The sequence below is a fragment of the Arachis stenosperma genome, chromosome 7, assembly GCF_014773155.1.
Source record: "Arachis stenosperma cultivar V10309 chromosome 7, arast.V10309.gnm1.PFL2, whole genome shotgun sequence".
Classification (NCBI taxonomy): domain Eukaryota; kingdom Viridiplantae; phylum Streptophyta; class Magnoliopsida; order Fabales; family Fabaceae; genus Arachis; species Arachis stenosperma.
This window is the reverse complement of record NC_080383.1, coordinates 81,224,026-81,240,376: the sequence shown is the minus strand read 5'-3', so window position 1 is coordinate 81,240,376 and position 16,351 is coordinate 81,224,026. Positions and strand designations below refer to the sequence as shown.

At 31.2% G+C, this 16,351-nt stretch overlaps 1 protein-coding gene across 1 annotated transcript; it reads right to left on the bottom strand.

Moving 5' to 3' along the window:
- Positions 1–5,965: 5,965 nt before the first annotated feature.
- Positions 5,966–16,031, bottom strand: LOC130941255 (cytochrome P450 716A67-like). The gene is made up of 5 exons (XM_057869685.1): positions 15,672–16,031; positions 11,508–11,725; positions 11,068–11,312; positions 8,685–9,075; positions 5,966–6,602 (listed from the first exon to the last, which is right to left on the bottom strand). The coding sequence occupies exons 1-5, from the start codon at positions 15,949–15,951 to the stop codon at positions 6,171–6,173; spliced, it is 1,566 nt and encodes a 521-aa protein (XP_057725668.1). The 5' UTR covers positions 15,952–16,031; the 3' UTR covers positions 5,966–6,170.
- Positions 16,032–16,351: the final 320 nt, after the last annotated feature.

Below are 16,351 nucleotides of genomic sequence, written 5' to 3'. Positions count from 1 at the left end.
ATTATTATCCCGTACTATTTAATATATTAGAAAAAAACTGTTTTATTATTTATTAGTACATATCTTTAGTACAAGATTTTAAACATTTTTCGAAATTTTGTAGATTATTTTTAATTACAATTTTTAAAACATGAATCATTATTTTCTGTGTAAATAATTATTCTGCAACATAACTCATGGAAAAATGTATTAGGTTAATATTTTAGCATATGTTTCGTGAAGAACGATGTAATCATTTTTTCAACTTCAAAAAGCTACAATACTCATATATGTTCCATGTTTATGACTATAAATATATTACAATAAAAACTATTTACATGTTTATGCTTTCAATTTTATTATTTTCGATATTGTAATGCCTAAAAGATATAAACTGTAATTTTTTAGTTAAAAAGACAAAAATAAAGTACATTCTTTGTGATAAATTTTTTATACGAATTAATTTTCATTAAATTTCATGTACTCTTTAGAATACGATATTAACGTTTATTAATTATTTAGTATCTGTTGATGCTTTAAATATATGTTCGTAATTTATGTGTTATGTGAAACATTTAAAATATAGCTTTCATGGAAGTTTAAATAGGGGTAACAAGAAACAAAAAGAGGTGAACTCGCCCCTTAACAAGAACCAGTCTCAACACGTTGAAGCTCACTCACCACCCAACTACAACCAGTACCACTATCAGCGTGAAATTATTTTTACTAATGCAGTTGATAAGATGACAACAGCCATAACCTCTCTGACGAAAATTCTCGAAAAACAAAACTAAATGGCTTATCCATTGTATGCTGTTAATAGAACTAGATCGGACAATCCGTACATAGAAAATTTAGCTATTAATAATACGACAAATATCAATAATTCAAAAACTGATAAAAAAGTTGACATAGATAAAATAATGAGCAAATTCATTCGATCCAAAGAATATCATAAAACAGTTGTACAACCCACTCTACACAAATTCTCCTCTAGCAACAATTCTGATAACTACACAAACAACGTTACTCTCAAGGAGCTCTTCAAACCAAATGTCTCCCCACGAAGATCATCTGAATTAGAGTGGAATTCAAATACGGAAATATATATTGGTAAAAAGGGTACCTCATCATTTGCGTTGCTGCGGCGTTCATGTGGCCCGAAAATTCCACAGGTATGTGTATAAAAATATGAACTTGTATTGTGATAAAATTGTTTAGTATTACTGTTTTTAATTTTATTGTTTAGTTACACATGATGATGGCTTCGTGTTTGCAATGGATACCCATTAGTTTTAGACCACTTGAGGACATGATTCTAACGACGGATGAGCTTGCTTGTGCCGCTTATATTTTTGGCCCGGATTTAAAGTTCCAAGTTAATCGATAAATCCTTATAACACTATTCGATTTGATGCAAGTCTATTTTATACTTTGGTAACAACAATTTTCTGAGCTAAATATTTGCATGTGTTTTCGTAAAGGAATGAAGTATTAGTGTCAACTCGTATCTCATATGCAAATAGAAAAAGTTTAGCCACATTAATTCTAGGAGAACAAGTCATCCAAGATGTAAATATTTATTTTTTATTATTTAACATGAAAGTACAAAATATTAATGTTATGTAACGTAAAATTAAAAATATACAAATGTATTTGTTTGTAGGTTATAGATTTCCTTACTTGCATTCTCACACAAGAGTATAAAAAGGTTAACAAATTGCCATCCGTATGGTTTCTGTCAACAACTTTTTCAACAAGTTTCAGTACAAAAATACCCCGAAAAAATCTGTATTTGATATTTTGTTTGGTTTAAGTTTCAAGAAGCATATGAATTATTTGATGTTATATTTTTTTATGACAATATAATCAGCAACTAGCACTTACATGATCGAGACCACCCAATCAACTAAGGGAACAATATGCAGATAACTACATGTATAAGATTGAGTACTTGTCAAGGGTAAGTTATTTAATTTTTAGTAAATAAAATATGATTTATTTAATCCAAATTGTATGTTTATCTTAATAGCATAGACTCACAATCCTCATTATTTTGTAAATAAGTAGGTTTTTGTCCCCATCAACGATCTTAATGAGCATTGGTTGTTGATGATCATAGACATGAATAAAGAAAAGATCTTTGTTTTTGATTCTTGTAAACAGAAACTATGGTAGGCTATTATCAGTTAAAACCATGGTAAGTGGTCCAGTTTGGTTTTTTTTTAAAGTAAAATTAGTTTTTCAACTTTTATTCTCTATTAATTTTGAATGTTTTGTATATAACGAAAAAAAAAAACACCACATCATTTGAAATTACGATTTGAATTTGTATTTTAAGATCATTGCTATATTCGGTTTGTAAGTGATTTAGTAGTTTATTTAATTTAAAATTAAGGTTCATTTGTTAGCCATTGTTAATGATTTTGGGCGCCTGTGTTTACAGATAGATTACAACAAATTAGTAGTTCATAGAGCAGGACTATAAGTCTTAGTTTCAAGGGGATATAATGAATTTATTCTCTAACTTAGCTTATAAATAGCAACATACAAGATTTCTTTTTTAGTGAAAACTTGTCTACAAGTTTAGCAGTACTAACCACAAATAAAAACTTAAAAAAATAAAAAGAAATATCTACAAAGATTAAGCTCTTAAAAGATTTGAGTAAATGAAAACTTACATGTTTAAGAAATTGATGCTACCCCAAATGATTTGAATCGTAGAACTGCTTCTAAAGTGGTTCAGATATCCTGTGCTAGAGGCATAAAGGCTAGAAGTAAGAAACACAAGAAAATAGCAGGTACTGTAAATACTAACTCTTGCTTTCTACCTTGCTATGGCTATGGCAATTAAAACAATAATCATGTTGATTTTAGGAATTTCAGCATGTAAAAAAGAATTAAGGTTAATTAGGATAAATATGTAATTAATCACATTGGTTATTATTGGTACATACCGAGTACATTATTATATATGTGCATCTAAATTATACTCTATATTTGAAGTTCATTCTCTATACAACCAAAAAAAGTATATATATTATACATATAATATTAATTAGTGACTGCGCATTCATATTATCTTATTCTAAAAATTTTATTGAAGTTTAATACGTTTTCTATCTAGCAAAAACCACAGCACATTACCTCTAATAAAAAAAATCAGCATCTTGTTCGACAATTGCAACAAGTAAAGTAAGATCAGTCTCGCAAAACATCACCGTAAAAAAAGAAGCGATGAAAAGAGCATAGGTGAACAAGCGAGGCGAGTAAAACAGATGCATACATCGAAGAGACAAAGAGAAACCGTGAAACACTAGCAAAAATAGAGGAACAAAAGAAGCGAACCAGATCTCTCTTGTCTGATCTCGCGTGGTCAATGATTTAAAAGCACCAAAACCAACAAATGCTTAAATAAAAAACAACCAAACCACCAAAATTTAGAAGCTAGTTTAGAAAAGCATAAATAGAACTACTAAAAAATGAGTAGTAACACGGCACCTTAAATGAATCAAAACTTCATTTTTGCTCAAAAAATGTAACCAAACAAAAAAATTTGCATAGAAATTATCACAAGCTTAGTAAAAATCTTCCATGAAAATTATCACCTTTTTTATTGTTTCTCTCTTTATAACAGTGAAAATTGCAACAAATAACAAGTTTAATTTCACAAAGTCATAAATAAAAGTCATACAACATAATAACTAACAAAAATCTTAACACACAAAGTTCAACAACAAAAGAAACTATAATACAAAAAAAAAACATGAAAAATTCAATCCAACAAAAAGAAAAAAAGTTGTTTCCATTAATTTTTCCAACAAAGCAGAAAAAACTACATTTTGATGTTCTCTAGCAAGACAACAACACATTGTTCAGCAAACAAAAAACCTAAAATTAGAAGCATTGTTTTCAATTTCAATCCTAAAATTAGGTGAACAGGGGTCGTGCCTCAATTTTTTCATTATTTTCAAAATTAGAATCATAACAAGAATCATAAAAATAGAATTTGAAATACAGAATCATCAAAACAGAATTACAAAAATTCTAAATTATCACTAACAATTTCAGAAACAGAAGCAATAAAAAAAACCTAATTTATCGCTAACAATTTCAAAAAAAATAGTAGAAGTGAAAGTCATTAGGGAAGAAATAGAAGAACAATAATCAACATCAATCAGAAATAGAACCAACTTGACACAAAAGTTTCATTCTTGAGGAGTAGATGATGCAGACAGAGAGTGGCTGAGTGTAGGGAGGAGATTTGTCGCTGCGAGAGACTGAGAGAGTTTGAGGAGATTTGGCGCTAAGAAAAAACGTGGCTAAATCTCTAATCAATCGCTGTCTTCATAAAAATGTGGTCATTGTCCCTTTTGGACACACTTTAAGCGTGCTAAGAAAAAGCGTGACAAAATCTTTAATCAATCACCATCCTTATAAAATTATGGCCATTGATTCCTTTCGACCACGCTTTTAAAACGTAGCAAGAAAAAAAGCATGATGACGGAATTTTTTCTTATAATGAGACTAGTGCTATACAGCAAAATATCATCAAAATAAATCACCATAAATTTTCCAAAAATATTCTTTCAAGACATAATTCATGGAGCTACTTTTTTTTATAGGTCAGAGTGGATAAGGACCGGATCGATAGAAATTTTACTAGAAAATCCATTAAGATAAGATTCCTCCACTAAATCTTTAATACTCCACCATATTCATAATAGCTAAATACTTAAGGAGTCTTGAGAAAACTAAATTATAGTGCTCAGTAGGTGATAAGTTTTTAAACATCCAACCAAACATTTGATTCAATTAAAATTGACATAAAAACTAAGACTCATAAACTTAGAACTCTTTTAAATACTAAGACTCATAGACTTAGAACTCTTTTAAATACTAAAGACTAACATAAAAAAAATAACCAAAAGTCTTCATTATTCTCATTTAACTAATTATTTCTACGCTTCTGATGCTATATCATATCCCAAAGTCAAGCAAAAAACCTACTCTATTTCTAAGCATAAACTTGCAATTAATTAAAATCTAATCCAAAATTCGCCAAATTTTCAAAAAAATATAGATTCAACTCACATAAGCATAAATTAAAATTATCCAAAAGAAATTCATTCATTAAACATCAAATTAAAACATAAACTAACCTAACTAATTCTAACTAGACATTTTATCAAACAATTTGTGTACATGATAAAATATAAACTTACAATTAACTAAAATTTAATCCTAAATTCACCAAATTTTGATGAAATTTAAAATCATCTCACAAAAAAATAAATTCAAATTACCTAAAAAAATTCATTAATTAAACATCAAATTAAAAATCCAAGAGAGCAAGTGTTCGTTACATAAAATAAGAAAAGCATGAAAAAAAAAATGCAAACTAGGAAAGCTTGAAGAAGATGAAATTTGCGCTTGAATCCTCAAAGAACTTGACAAAATTAAAGTGAAATCTAACCTAAAATCACATAAATCACATTATAGAGAAAAGAGAACTTTCTTTTTAGAAAACTAACCGAAATCATAAACTAATCTAATATTAACTCTCCCTGGTCCCTACTATTCTCCTCTGATTTCTATTTTTTTTTATCCTTCAAAATCTGGGTGTATGGGAGGGTTTTTAGAGGCCCAAATTGGTTATCCCACATGTACTTTAAATGGCGCACATGCGACTTTGTCTGCGTACGCGGATATACTCGTGTGGAATACTCTTTTCTATTTTTCGTATAAACATATGCATATTATTTTAAAACTCTTAATATTAATTTTTTACTGCTGTTGAACTGTTTCATCTGGATTAAAAAATAATTTAAAAATATTGATTTAACAGAAAAAAATAGTTTCCTAATTAAACCCTTTCGAGAACCTACTAAATAGGCAAGTCTGATGTAATAATTGCTCTTTTCTTTCATCAGTGACCTTGTAACACTTTGAGTACTTGACGGTTAGGATTTTGTCACACTTCATGTAAAAAACAACACACTTGATATGGCCTTATATTTACATATGGTTGAATTTGGATCCCTATTTACTCCAGTAAATGTAAACTTCCAATAATACAATAGCAAATTAAGAACTTTCCCTAAGCAAGTTGCAGAAATTTAATACAATATTATATTCCAACATTAATGTGTAGAATGACAATAAAAACAATACATAAAGTTTCTTCTATTTCAAGCTTGCACCTTGTGTAGACCGATATGAGCACCATATTGGGGTTGAAGAGTAATCATATTGATTGGAGCATGAGTATAGGATGGAGAAAGTTTAAACGAGAAATGTTGTAAAATCAACGACAAAGCCAATTTTGCTTCCACTATGGCAAAGTTCTGTCCGATGCATATTCTAGGACCCCATCCAAACGGAAAAAAAGAAACTCTGCCATTTGTTGCCTTTAAAACTCCTTCGGAAAATCGTGTCGGGTTGAATTCCTTTGCATTCTCACCCCATATTTCAGGATCATGATGAACCAAGAGAGTTGGCAAGGAAAGTTGAACTCCAGCAGGCAATGTTAAGTACCCAAGTTTCATATCTTTGTGAGTAACTCGAGTAAGCCCAATTACCGGTGGGTATAATCTGAGAACCTCATAGAAAATCATGGTGACCTGTTGAAAAAAGATTATCGTAATGGTATGTACCAAGGTTAGACCGTTAAGTGCAATTAGATAATGTGTCTATTAAACTATTCTTTTCCCTTGTTAAATAATAATAATAATAATAATTAAATTAATCAAGATAATTAGTGTTTACACTTTAATTAGGAAATTTTATGTTCAAGTCTTAAAAACAACAAAACATATATGACACCCATCTTGCAGTTGAACATGTATAGCATCATTGAACAATTAAATCCAAACACGTCCTTATATATGATATTGTTTTTTCCAAGTTATCTTCTCCATAAGGATCTTAAAGGGTTTTGAAGGATTAAAAAGAAAATTCCATAAATATAATATGAGGAGGTAGGTTAACACTTAACATGTTACTATGAGGAGGGAGTTTTTTTTGTTTTTTAAAAGAAAAAAGAATAAATATAGTATGGACTTTGCTACCTTGTGCTCTGAGGACATAGGTTAAGCATACTATAAAAAGAAATATTTTATAAAAATTATTGTAAAAATCAAATTCTTTTACATTTACAATACATTAAATACATCAAAGTATTTAAAAAAATGTCTATCATTATATTTTTAAGGGTTTAGCTAACATGTGTCCTAACTCTGCCTATGCTACACCTGTAGTTCATAGCTGATCCCAAGTCCGGATAAAGGAAGAGGGTTGCGTTAGGCCTTCGCCAGCCAACATAAAAAACTTAGTTGAATTTTCATTACATGGATCAAAGACGTTATTGCGCTAAAGTCAAGTCGTTGCCTGAAAGCAACGCGCTGTATGGCTCGCGTACAGTGTCAAATGAGCAAGAGTTCCCGCGTTTTCATGAATGGATAAGGGTAAATAAACTAATTCATAAAGAAAAAGGTAACGGTAAAGGTCGAAAAGACAGAATGTTGAGATTTGGGACATTGAACATAAGCACTCTAATAGAAAAATCCATGGAGGTGGTGGAACCATGACAAGGAAGAAGATTAACATCATGTGCCTACAAGAAACAAAATGGATCAGCACGAAGGCTAGGGAGTTTGATACCTTTGGGTTCAAACTTTGGTATACAAGAAAGGTGAATAATAAGAATGTGATAGGTATTATCGTGGATAAGCAGTGGAAGAAGGACATAGTGGATGTCAAGAGGGTGGGAGATCGGATCATTTCTATCAACATGTGGTGGAAGGAGGTACTTTTCATGTGATTAACGCGTATGCACCGTAAGTGGGTTCGGACGAGCAACATAAAATAAGGTTTTAGGAGGATCTAGAGCGTTTGGTCCAAGACATACTTTTGGGAGATAAAATTTTTTTAGGAGGAGATTTAAATGACCATGTTGGAAGAGAAGTGAAGGAGTATGGAAGTATTCATGGACGCCATGGTTTCGGAATGGTCAATAGCAAAGGTAAAACTTTTTAACTTTTCTTCAACATTTGACATTCTCATTGCAAATATATGTTTTAAAAAGAGAGACGAACATCTTATAACTTATAGAAGTGGCATGACAAGCTCTCAAATCGACTTCTTCTTGCTGAGGAGAGTTGACCGAAAATTTTGCATTAATTGTAAAATTATTCTGGGAGAGAATTTAACAACACAACATAGGGTTTTCGTTATGGATTTTTGCGTTGAGCAATAGTTGAGGAAAAGACATCATATGAAGAACTCAAAGACGAAGTGTTGGCAAATAAAAGATGAGGAACAAGGAAGTTTCCTAAGAAGGGTAAGAGAAGAGGCCGAGTAGGAAGGGAATGGAAGCGCGGAGGAGATGTGAAGGGAGATAGCAGAAGTTACTAGAAGAATAGCAAAAGAAAGTTTTGATGAATCTAGAGAGATAGGACCAAAGGACAAGAAGATGTGAAGGGATATTACACATTTCGTTTTTAATTTTTGATAAGCAAGATGTGTAATGTAGAATAAAACCGTAAATATGCTCAAGTTTTAAAATATTGCTAAATATCATATTTATTTTATTTTGTTTAAAAAAATTCCGAAGAGGACATATGTAATATGAAGAGATTTTTGGGGAGGTATTTGTAATTTCTCTTAATAGTAATCATTTTGAAGGTAAAAATTACAATACTTACAATCTTAAGACGACTCAGCCCCTCAAAGTCAGGCGTTTGATTTCCAAAGACTTGCAAGACTTCTTCCCTTGCACGTGCTTGCCAATCAGGGTACCTACTCAATAACACCATAGTCCAAACAAGCAAAGTTGAGGTTGTCTCTTCACCAGCAAAATAGAATAGTTTGCACTCTTCAATTACATCTTCAAGACTCATTCCAATATTCTTGTTATTTCCATGATCTTGAATTTCCTTATGATTTGATTCCAAAAGTATGCCCAATAAATCATTATTTTTGGTAGCTTCACCTGCTTTCAATGCTTTCTCTCTATTATTAATCATCACTTTAAGTGAATTTTTTATATCTCTATCAATCTCCTTCATCCTCCTGTTGATCTTAGTAGGTACGAACCTAAACAAAAAACAAAATTAAGCTTATTACCAATTGTTGACCAGAAATATTACTATTGCAAGTAATTGTAGGAGAGATGCTATATTTTTGTTCACCATACATTTTTGTATTTGGTGATGCAAGTAGCTGTAGTAGAGATACTATATTTTTATTCATCATACATTTTGTTTCGGTAAGTGATTGGACAATGTATAGAATATATAAATTCAAGAAGAATACTCCAAATCGGTTCCTAAAAAAATTTTAGTCAAACACTTTTGTCCTCCGCAAATTTTAAGCACTAAAATCAATCACCAACTTTTATTTCGTTAGACAAATCAATCCCCACATTATATTGTTTATCAATGTGGAGTGACTAGTGGAAAAAGGCCAGGCTGCAGTGTTTGGCCTGGCCTGACCTAGCCTGTTATAAAATAGGCACAGGTCCAGATTCTTTTAAAAACCTTAATACGTTAATAGGTCAGGTCCAGACTCACTAATTAGCTTTATTGGCCTGTCAGGCCTACCTAGCCCTGTTAAAATATAATTAAATATATAAATAATTATTTATTATTAACAAAATTATGAAATATTTTAAATTTATTATATTTTATTATAAATATTTTTGTATATTTTAAATACGTTAAAAGTTTAAAATTTTTTATAAATATTAAATATATGTCATATTACATATAAATATTTTAATTAAAAAATAATTTTTTTAAATAATATTTTTATTTTTGTAAAAAAAATTATTAGGCCTTTTAACAGGTTTCAAGCAAGGCCAGACTGAATAACAGGCTAGGCCTAGTACTTTATAAAAAGCTTATAACAGGCCAGACTCAGGCCAATTAACTGTATGACAGGTCAGGCCTGTTAAGAGCAAAGCATGGCCTGGTCTGGCCTGTTTCCACCCCTAGAGACTAGTCTGATAATTTTAAAATTTTTTAGCGACGGTTATGTTTTTATTAAATAATGACTGGAATTGATTTGTCTAATTTTTTACCAAAATTTGACGCGATAATTGACATGTCTAACAAAATAAAAGGTTAGGGAATAATTTGGTGATTAAAATTTGCTAAGAATTAAATTTTCTGACTAAAAATTCTTTAGGAATTGATTTGGAATATTACTCTAAATTCAAATTCTTCACATTGAAATGAAGTTTTTTGTTTACAATTTTTACCGGTTCTAGTTGAGGTATATCACATTGTAACAGCATCAAAATATTATTTCACTGAATATTGTATAAAACAAATTTCTCATGTCTAAATGATAAATTTCAATTGATAATGGTAGGTGAACAACTCTTTTATTACGAGTAAATAGTCAAATTAGTCCTTGAAAGATCATTTATTCTACAAATTCATCTCCAAAAGATTTTATTAATCAAATTCGTCCTTCAAAGATTTTAAGTTACTAAGTTAGTCATATTAGTTCTTCCGTTACTTCCGTTGCTAATGGTGTTAAAGTTTGCTAATGTAGCACATTAAGTGACACCACAACACACTTAGTAGTCCTAATTGACGGCTAATATGATAAGTTTATGAAATTAGATCAAATCAACTCCAAATTGAAGGATTCGAATGCTTCAAGGTCTCAACTCAATTAAGTTTTGATTTTATCTAATTTAATAAATTTATCGTATTAATAGTCAATTAGGACTCCTAAATGTGTATTGAGGTGTCACTTAATGTGCCACATTAACAAACTTTGACGTCATCAACAAAGGAAGTGATGGAAGGACCAACGTGATTAATTAAAAATTTTTGAAGGACAAATTTGATTAAAAAAACTTTCAGGGACCGATTTGGAGAATGATTGATCTTTTAAGGATGAATTTGACCATTTACTACTTTTATTACAATTATTGTACAATGAAGACTTAAAATATCTTTATATTTGTAAGAGTTGGCCGTGAGAGTTGTCCAAATAACCTTTATGTTAGTTATTATAAAGATTATTTAATTAGTTGTTAAATTAAGACAAAAAGTAAGAGATACAAAATAGTACCTCCATCCAGGAATGTAAACGTTCATCAGAACCTTCATAGTGAGTTCAGCTTGCTCCTTCTGAAGCTCAAATATTCTTATCCCTTCTTCGTAACTACTTCCAAATGCAGCTCGAGAAATTACATCACTAGTCAACTTTTGAAGGAAAGGCCACACGTCAATTTCACATGATCCGTCCGAGGACAACATTCCCTCCCATTTACTAATCATATCAGTACAACTTTTCAAGAATGCTGGCATCATAATCTGCAGAACCCACGTATATAAAAGTTCAATTTCCTCGTATACAAACCTATGTAGCTTGCTAAAGTCTATTTTATATCCTAATGGAATCGAAAAGATACACAAACAATTCTAAACGTCCTACTTCTTTTTCTCTTCTTCCTTCTTTGACATGTTTACAAAATGTAAACTAATCATATCAACCACATAATAAGTCACCTTAATATTTTCTGAAGTGAATGCTGGATTGATTATTCTTCTATGGCTGTTCCATTTCTCACCCTCGTAACTGACGATACCAGAAGCTAGCAAACGAAGAAGTGGATTCGAATGAGGTTTAGGAAAGTCATGAATCTTGTTCAATACATCTTTGATTAACTCTGGATCTGCGATGGTCACCCTTGGTTTTGGTCCATACCAAAGAAATGAATTCTTACCTGCATGCATATCAATGACAACTTCATAACAAGGATGATAAGCAACGATAAAAGCACTCACAAACATGGAGAACAAGAAATTTTCTATATATACTATTTGATTATGTGAAATACACAAGCTAATATAGAAATAGTAATAGTATGAAAACGTGATTTAAGGCTGGATATTTAAATTCAAATTAGTGGAGTCTAAAATCATGCATATTGTGAGATGATAAAATATATATGTTTGATGAACTCTGTTTTCTTCCTTTCTATATTCCCTTGCATATAGTTATTAAGCCTATCCAATTTGGTCAAGATATTAGGTCACTAGATTAGTCGTCCCACCAATAAACTACTAGTTGAACCGCTTAAACTATATTTAAATTTTTATTTGATAAAATCAAGATATCCATCATCGACATTATTGGTGACTAATCTCTATATTACAGGAGCACTTCGAAAAAAATAAACAAACCATAAAATGATTAAAGAGCGAGATGAATTTCTAGCAGATTGGTTATCGAGTGTGAGGAAAAAGCTGGAGTTATTTATAGTTAGCTTAGAGTTTGTTAGAATTGGTTAGCCTCATATAAGCCTGTATATAGTTAGACTAACTACATTCAATCACACAATTACAATAAAAAAAATCCATGATTACTCTCACTAATCTATTCTCTCTTTTGATATGCGTTATTCTGTTCACCTTCAAGAATCTACACGTAGTATTAAGAGCCCGTTTGTAAGATTCATGGCTTCATTTTTGCTAATTATATATTCATCAACCAGTGCCAGGAGCACATAAGTTCCAATTCCAAACAAACTCAGTGAAGACAATTTCACAACATGGAGGAATGGTGCCTTAATCACACTTCAAAGTCTGGAGATGGAAGATCACATTAATCCCTCAAAGATCCCATCTCATTTTGAATCAGTCTCTGCAACCGAGGAGAATAATGATGCAAATGTGTCCAAGAAAGTTTCAGTTGCATAAAGGACTTAAATTACTGAAAACTGCCCTCTCTTGGTTTGCTATTGCCTTTATGCCTTTGGAATTCTAAGATTCTGATTTTGTTACAGCTGTTTACCTCATTAACAAACTTCCTCCATCTATTCTCAATTTTAAAAGTCCTTTTGAAGTCTTGGTTTACAAGAAAGCTAATTATTCATTCTTGAAAGTTTTTGGTTCCGTCTGTTATCATCTTCTCAAGCCATATAATAAGAGAAAGTGTGACTACAAATTTGTATCTTATTGGGCAATGACTCCAACCAGAAGGTTATAAATGTTTCTCAAAGGATGGTAAAGTGTATTCGCCACGCACCTCTTTATGACATCTTTCTGAGGTTCCTTCTATTACTTCCATAGAGCATAGTTCTCCTTGAATATAGGAGTTACTCATGATCACCTAGCTCAATTTGCTATTAATTCTCCACCCTTGCCATCGGTGGAACAAGCATCCTCATCATTTATAAGCATAGATACCTCAAACTCAAAACACCATTCCTATTTCTGGCGTTGAAATCAAACTCCCTATATATCTACTATTTCTAATTATAGTACTATTAGTCATACTGCCACTGATAATCATCCCATGACCACTAGAACAAAATTTGGTTCATTAAAGCCTAAATCTATAAGCTGGTGCAACACTATTGAGATCACTGACTTGGTCATTGCAACTCCCAAAACTGTCCTGCAAGCTTTACTCTGCCCTCATTGGAACAAGCCATGGACAATGAGTATAAGCCACTGGCTAAATAGCAAAAGGCTTTCATCATGTAAAAAGTTTGGACTTCGAAGAGATATATAGTACAGTAATTCGACCCACTACTATCAGAATTATCATCACAATTGTTCTCATTCAAGGATGGGTGATGAGCTAGTTTGATTTTGATAATGTGTTTCTAAATGGACAGCCAATTGATAGGGTATAAATGATATAGACACTAGGCCATCATCTCTCAAATTCATCAAGAGTTTGTAAGTTGTATAAAGCTATCTATGGACTTAAACAAGCACTGCAGGTTTGGTACAATACTCTAGCTGCATCTTTGAAATGTTTTGGCTTCTAGAATACTACTACTGACATAGCATTATTTAGAGAGAAGTCCTCTATTACTATTACATACATGTTAATCTATGTTGAAGATATTGTTGTTACTTGTTCTAGTTCTATTGGCATTGATTGGTAAATTAAATGTTATTTTTTCCCTAAAAAGATTTGGGCAAGTTTAACTATTTTTTGGGTTTGGAAGTTGAATTTTTGCATCCATACAAGCTGCTCTTCACTCAAACTAAGTATACAAATGATCTCCTTATTAAGGCACAGATGCACCAGGCTAAAGCAATGCATACCCCAATGATATCATCACTAAAACTCTCAAAACAACATTATGATGTATTTGAAGATACAAAGAAGTATAGGTTTATTGTCGGAGCATTACAGTATCTCACTATCAGAAGACCAGATATAGTTTTTTCCGGTGAATAAAGTGTCTCAATTCATGCACTGTATAATATTGGAGCATTGAAAAGTAGTCAAGAGGATCCTACTATTTGCAAAGTATCGCTAGTCAAGGAATGATCTTTTCTAAATGTGCTTATTATAAATTATTGTAATTTGCGGACAGCAGATTTGGATGATAGAAGGTCAGTAAGTGAATATCTTTTTCTACATTGGCAGAAACCTTATTTCATGGAAATTTGGAAAACAAACAAAGATTAGTAGCTCCACTACATAGGCAAAATATAGGATAATTGCATAAGCACAGACTGAGATCAAGTCGATTCAACAAGTTTGAAGGAGCTACATATATGCATCAAGATCAGAAACTCCAAACTGCGTTTCAGGCGTCTTAAGGGTAGTTAGTAGCAACATATATGAATTCGTACCGGCTAATAAACTTTCCAATGATTTTTTAAAAAGTAGAGCAAATAAATAGAGTGGAATGACAAATTACACACGACAAAGTATACAAAAGTACAGAACAAACATATCCAAAAGATTTTAAAATAATCCACGTGTATAGCATGGTCTTATACTCTTATTTATGCATTCACACTCTGTTCTACTTGTTAAATAGTGTAAAACATCGCTGAAAATTTTTGAGAAAATCAGAAGGATATGTCAAAAAGTATGTATGCGTAAATATTTCACACGTATTGATGTTGGATACTAACATTACACCAATTATTGTTGCATGTGATTATTCTTACCGAGTTTGAGATATTTGCATCATGCGTCTTCTTTTACATTTAAATTTATTATAATCTTTTTTCTTAAATTTTATATCTCCAACTATATACACCCAAAACACATAACTTGATAAATAAACTTTCAAATTGGACTTAATAATTCGAGAAAAGAACAAATAGGTCCTTGACTTTTTGGTTCACAGACATTTGAATACTCGATAATTTGAAAATACATTTAAGTCCGTGACCTTTTCAAAATCTGGACACATCGATCCTTCTGTTCACTTAGATCTGTCGGACCCAACGAAAAAACCAAATGTGGCTTCCCTTAATAATTTTAAAAAACCGATATATGGATACAAACGTGGGAGAATTTTAAAATGGGACAAATTAGACCCAGGGATTGATATATCCAAGTTTTCAGAGAGTCGGGGACTTAAATGTATTTTCATAAGCGGACTAAAAAAAGTCAATGACTTATTTGTCTTTTTCTCTAATAATTTTCATATTAAATAATCTCTTTCATGCATTTTTATTTCAATCTAAATTTTAAATCCTATAAAATATGAGATGAAATTATCTCATATACATACAAAGGAAAGGCGAGTTCATCCACTTCAATAATAAATTTTCATGAACAAATAATTAATTTATTCTAATGATTTTTTATCCCTAGACCCTAGCCATGGATATTCTAAATTCTAAGAAATATTAAATAAGTAAAATTCAGGATTTACGAATAAAAAGAAGGGGCAAGATGGGGAATACCGTATTTGTTTGTATTTTGCTGGACATAGCAGTAGAAACGTTGCAATATATCATCATCAGAGACATCCATGGGTTTAGATTGGGATTGTTTTAGCATCTTCACAATTTCTCGTGTGTCCCCAACCAGAATCCTGTACGGACTGCCTTTAAAGCCTTGCTCTCTCAACCGTTTCTCAAGCTTCTTTGGCGTTAGCCACAACCAGTTCAGCACCTTCCATCCCCATATCACTGCAAGAATCATCACTGTGACCGCAATAGCTGTGGTCCATGTTGCTTCCATTTGTTCTGTGTCGTAAGAAGAGAGAGATAAAGATGGAGGAGATGAAACTAAACAGAAGCAGCAGAGTAGTGCGTTTAAAAAGAGTGTTAGAAACTTATGGGTTACACAATAGTAAGGCTGTGGGGTCACTAGTACCCGTTGCCTTTGACATTTCACGGATTATTTGATTGGAACAGTCAAATAAAGTCATAAAATGGATATTGTTGAAGATATTTTTGTGTTATATTTTAATTAATTTTTGTATATTTTATTTAATATTTTTCGTTATATATTATTAAATTTTTTATAAGAATTTTTTTAAAATAATAAAAAATATTTAGATTAGATTAAAACTAAAAAGGTAATAGATTAATTATTAGATTTTTTTTAAAATGTTTATATAAAAAAATATGTCACTTTC

What these genes read in the sequence shown, in the direction of transcription:
- LOC130941255 (XM_057869685.1), bottom strand. Translation starts at nt 15,951, where the DNA reads ATGGAAGCAACATGGACCACAGCTATTGCGGTCACAGTGATGATTCTT. An exon ending in TCACTTCAGAAAATATTAAG is followed by an intron (nt 11,313 to 11,507) that starts GTGACTTATTAT and finishes TGGGTTCTGCAG; the next exon opens with ATTATGATGCCAGCATTCTT. An exon ending in GTTTACATTCCTGGATGGAG is followed by an intron (nt 9,076 to 11,067) that starts GTACTATTTTGT and finishes TTTTTTGTTTAG; the next exon opens with GTTCGTACCTACTAAGATCA.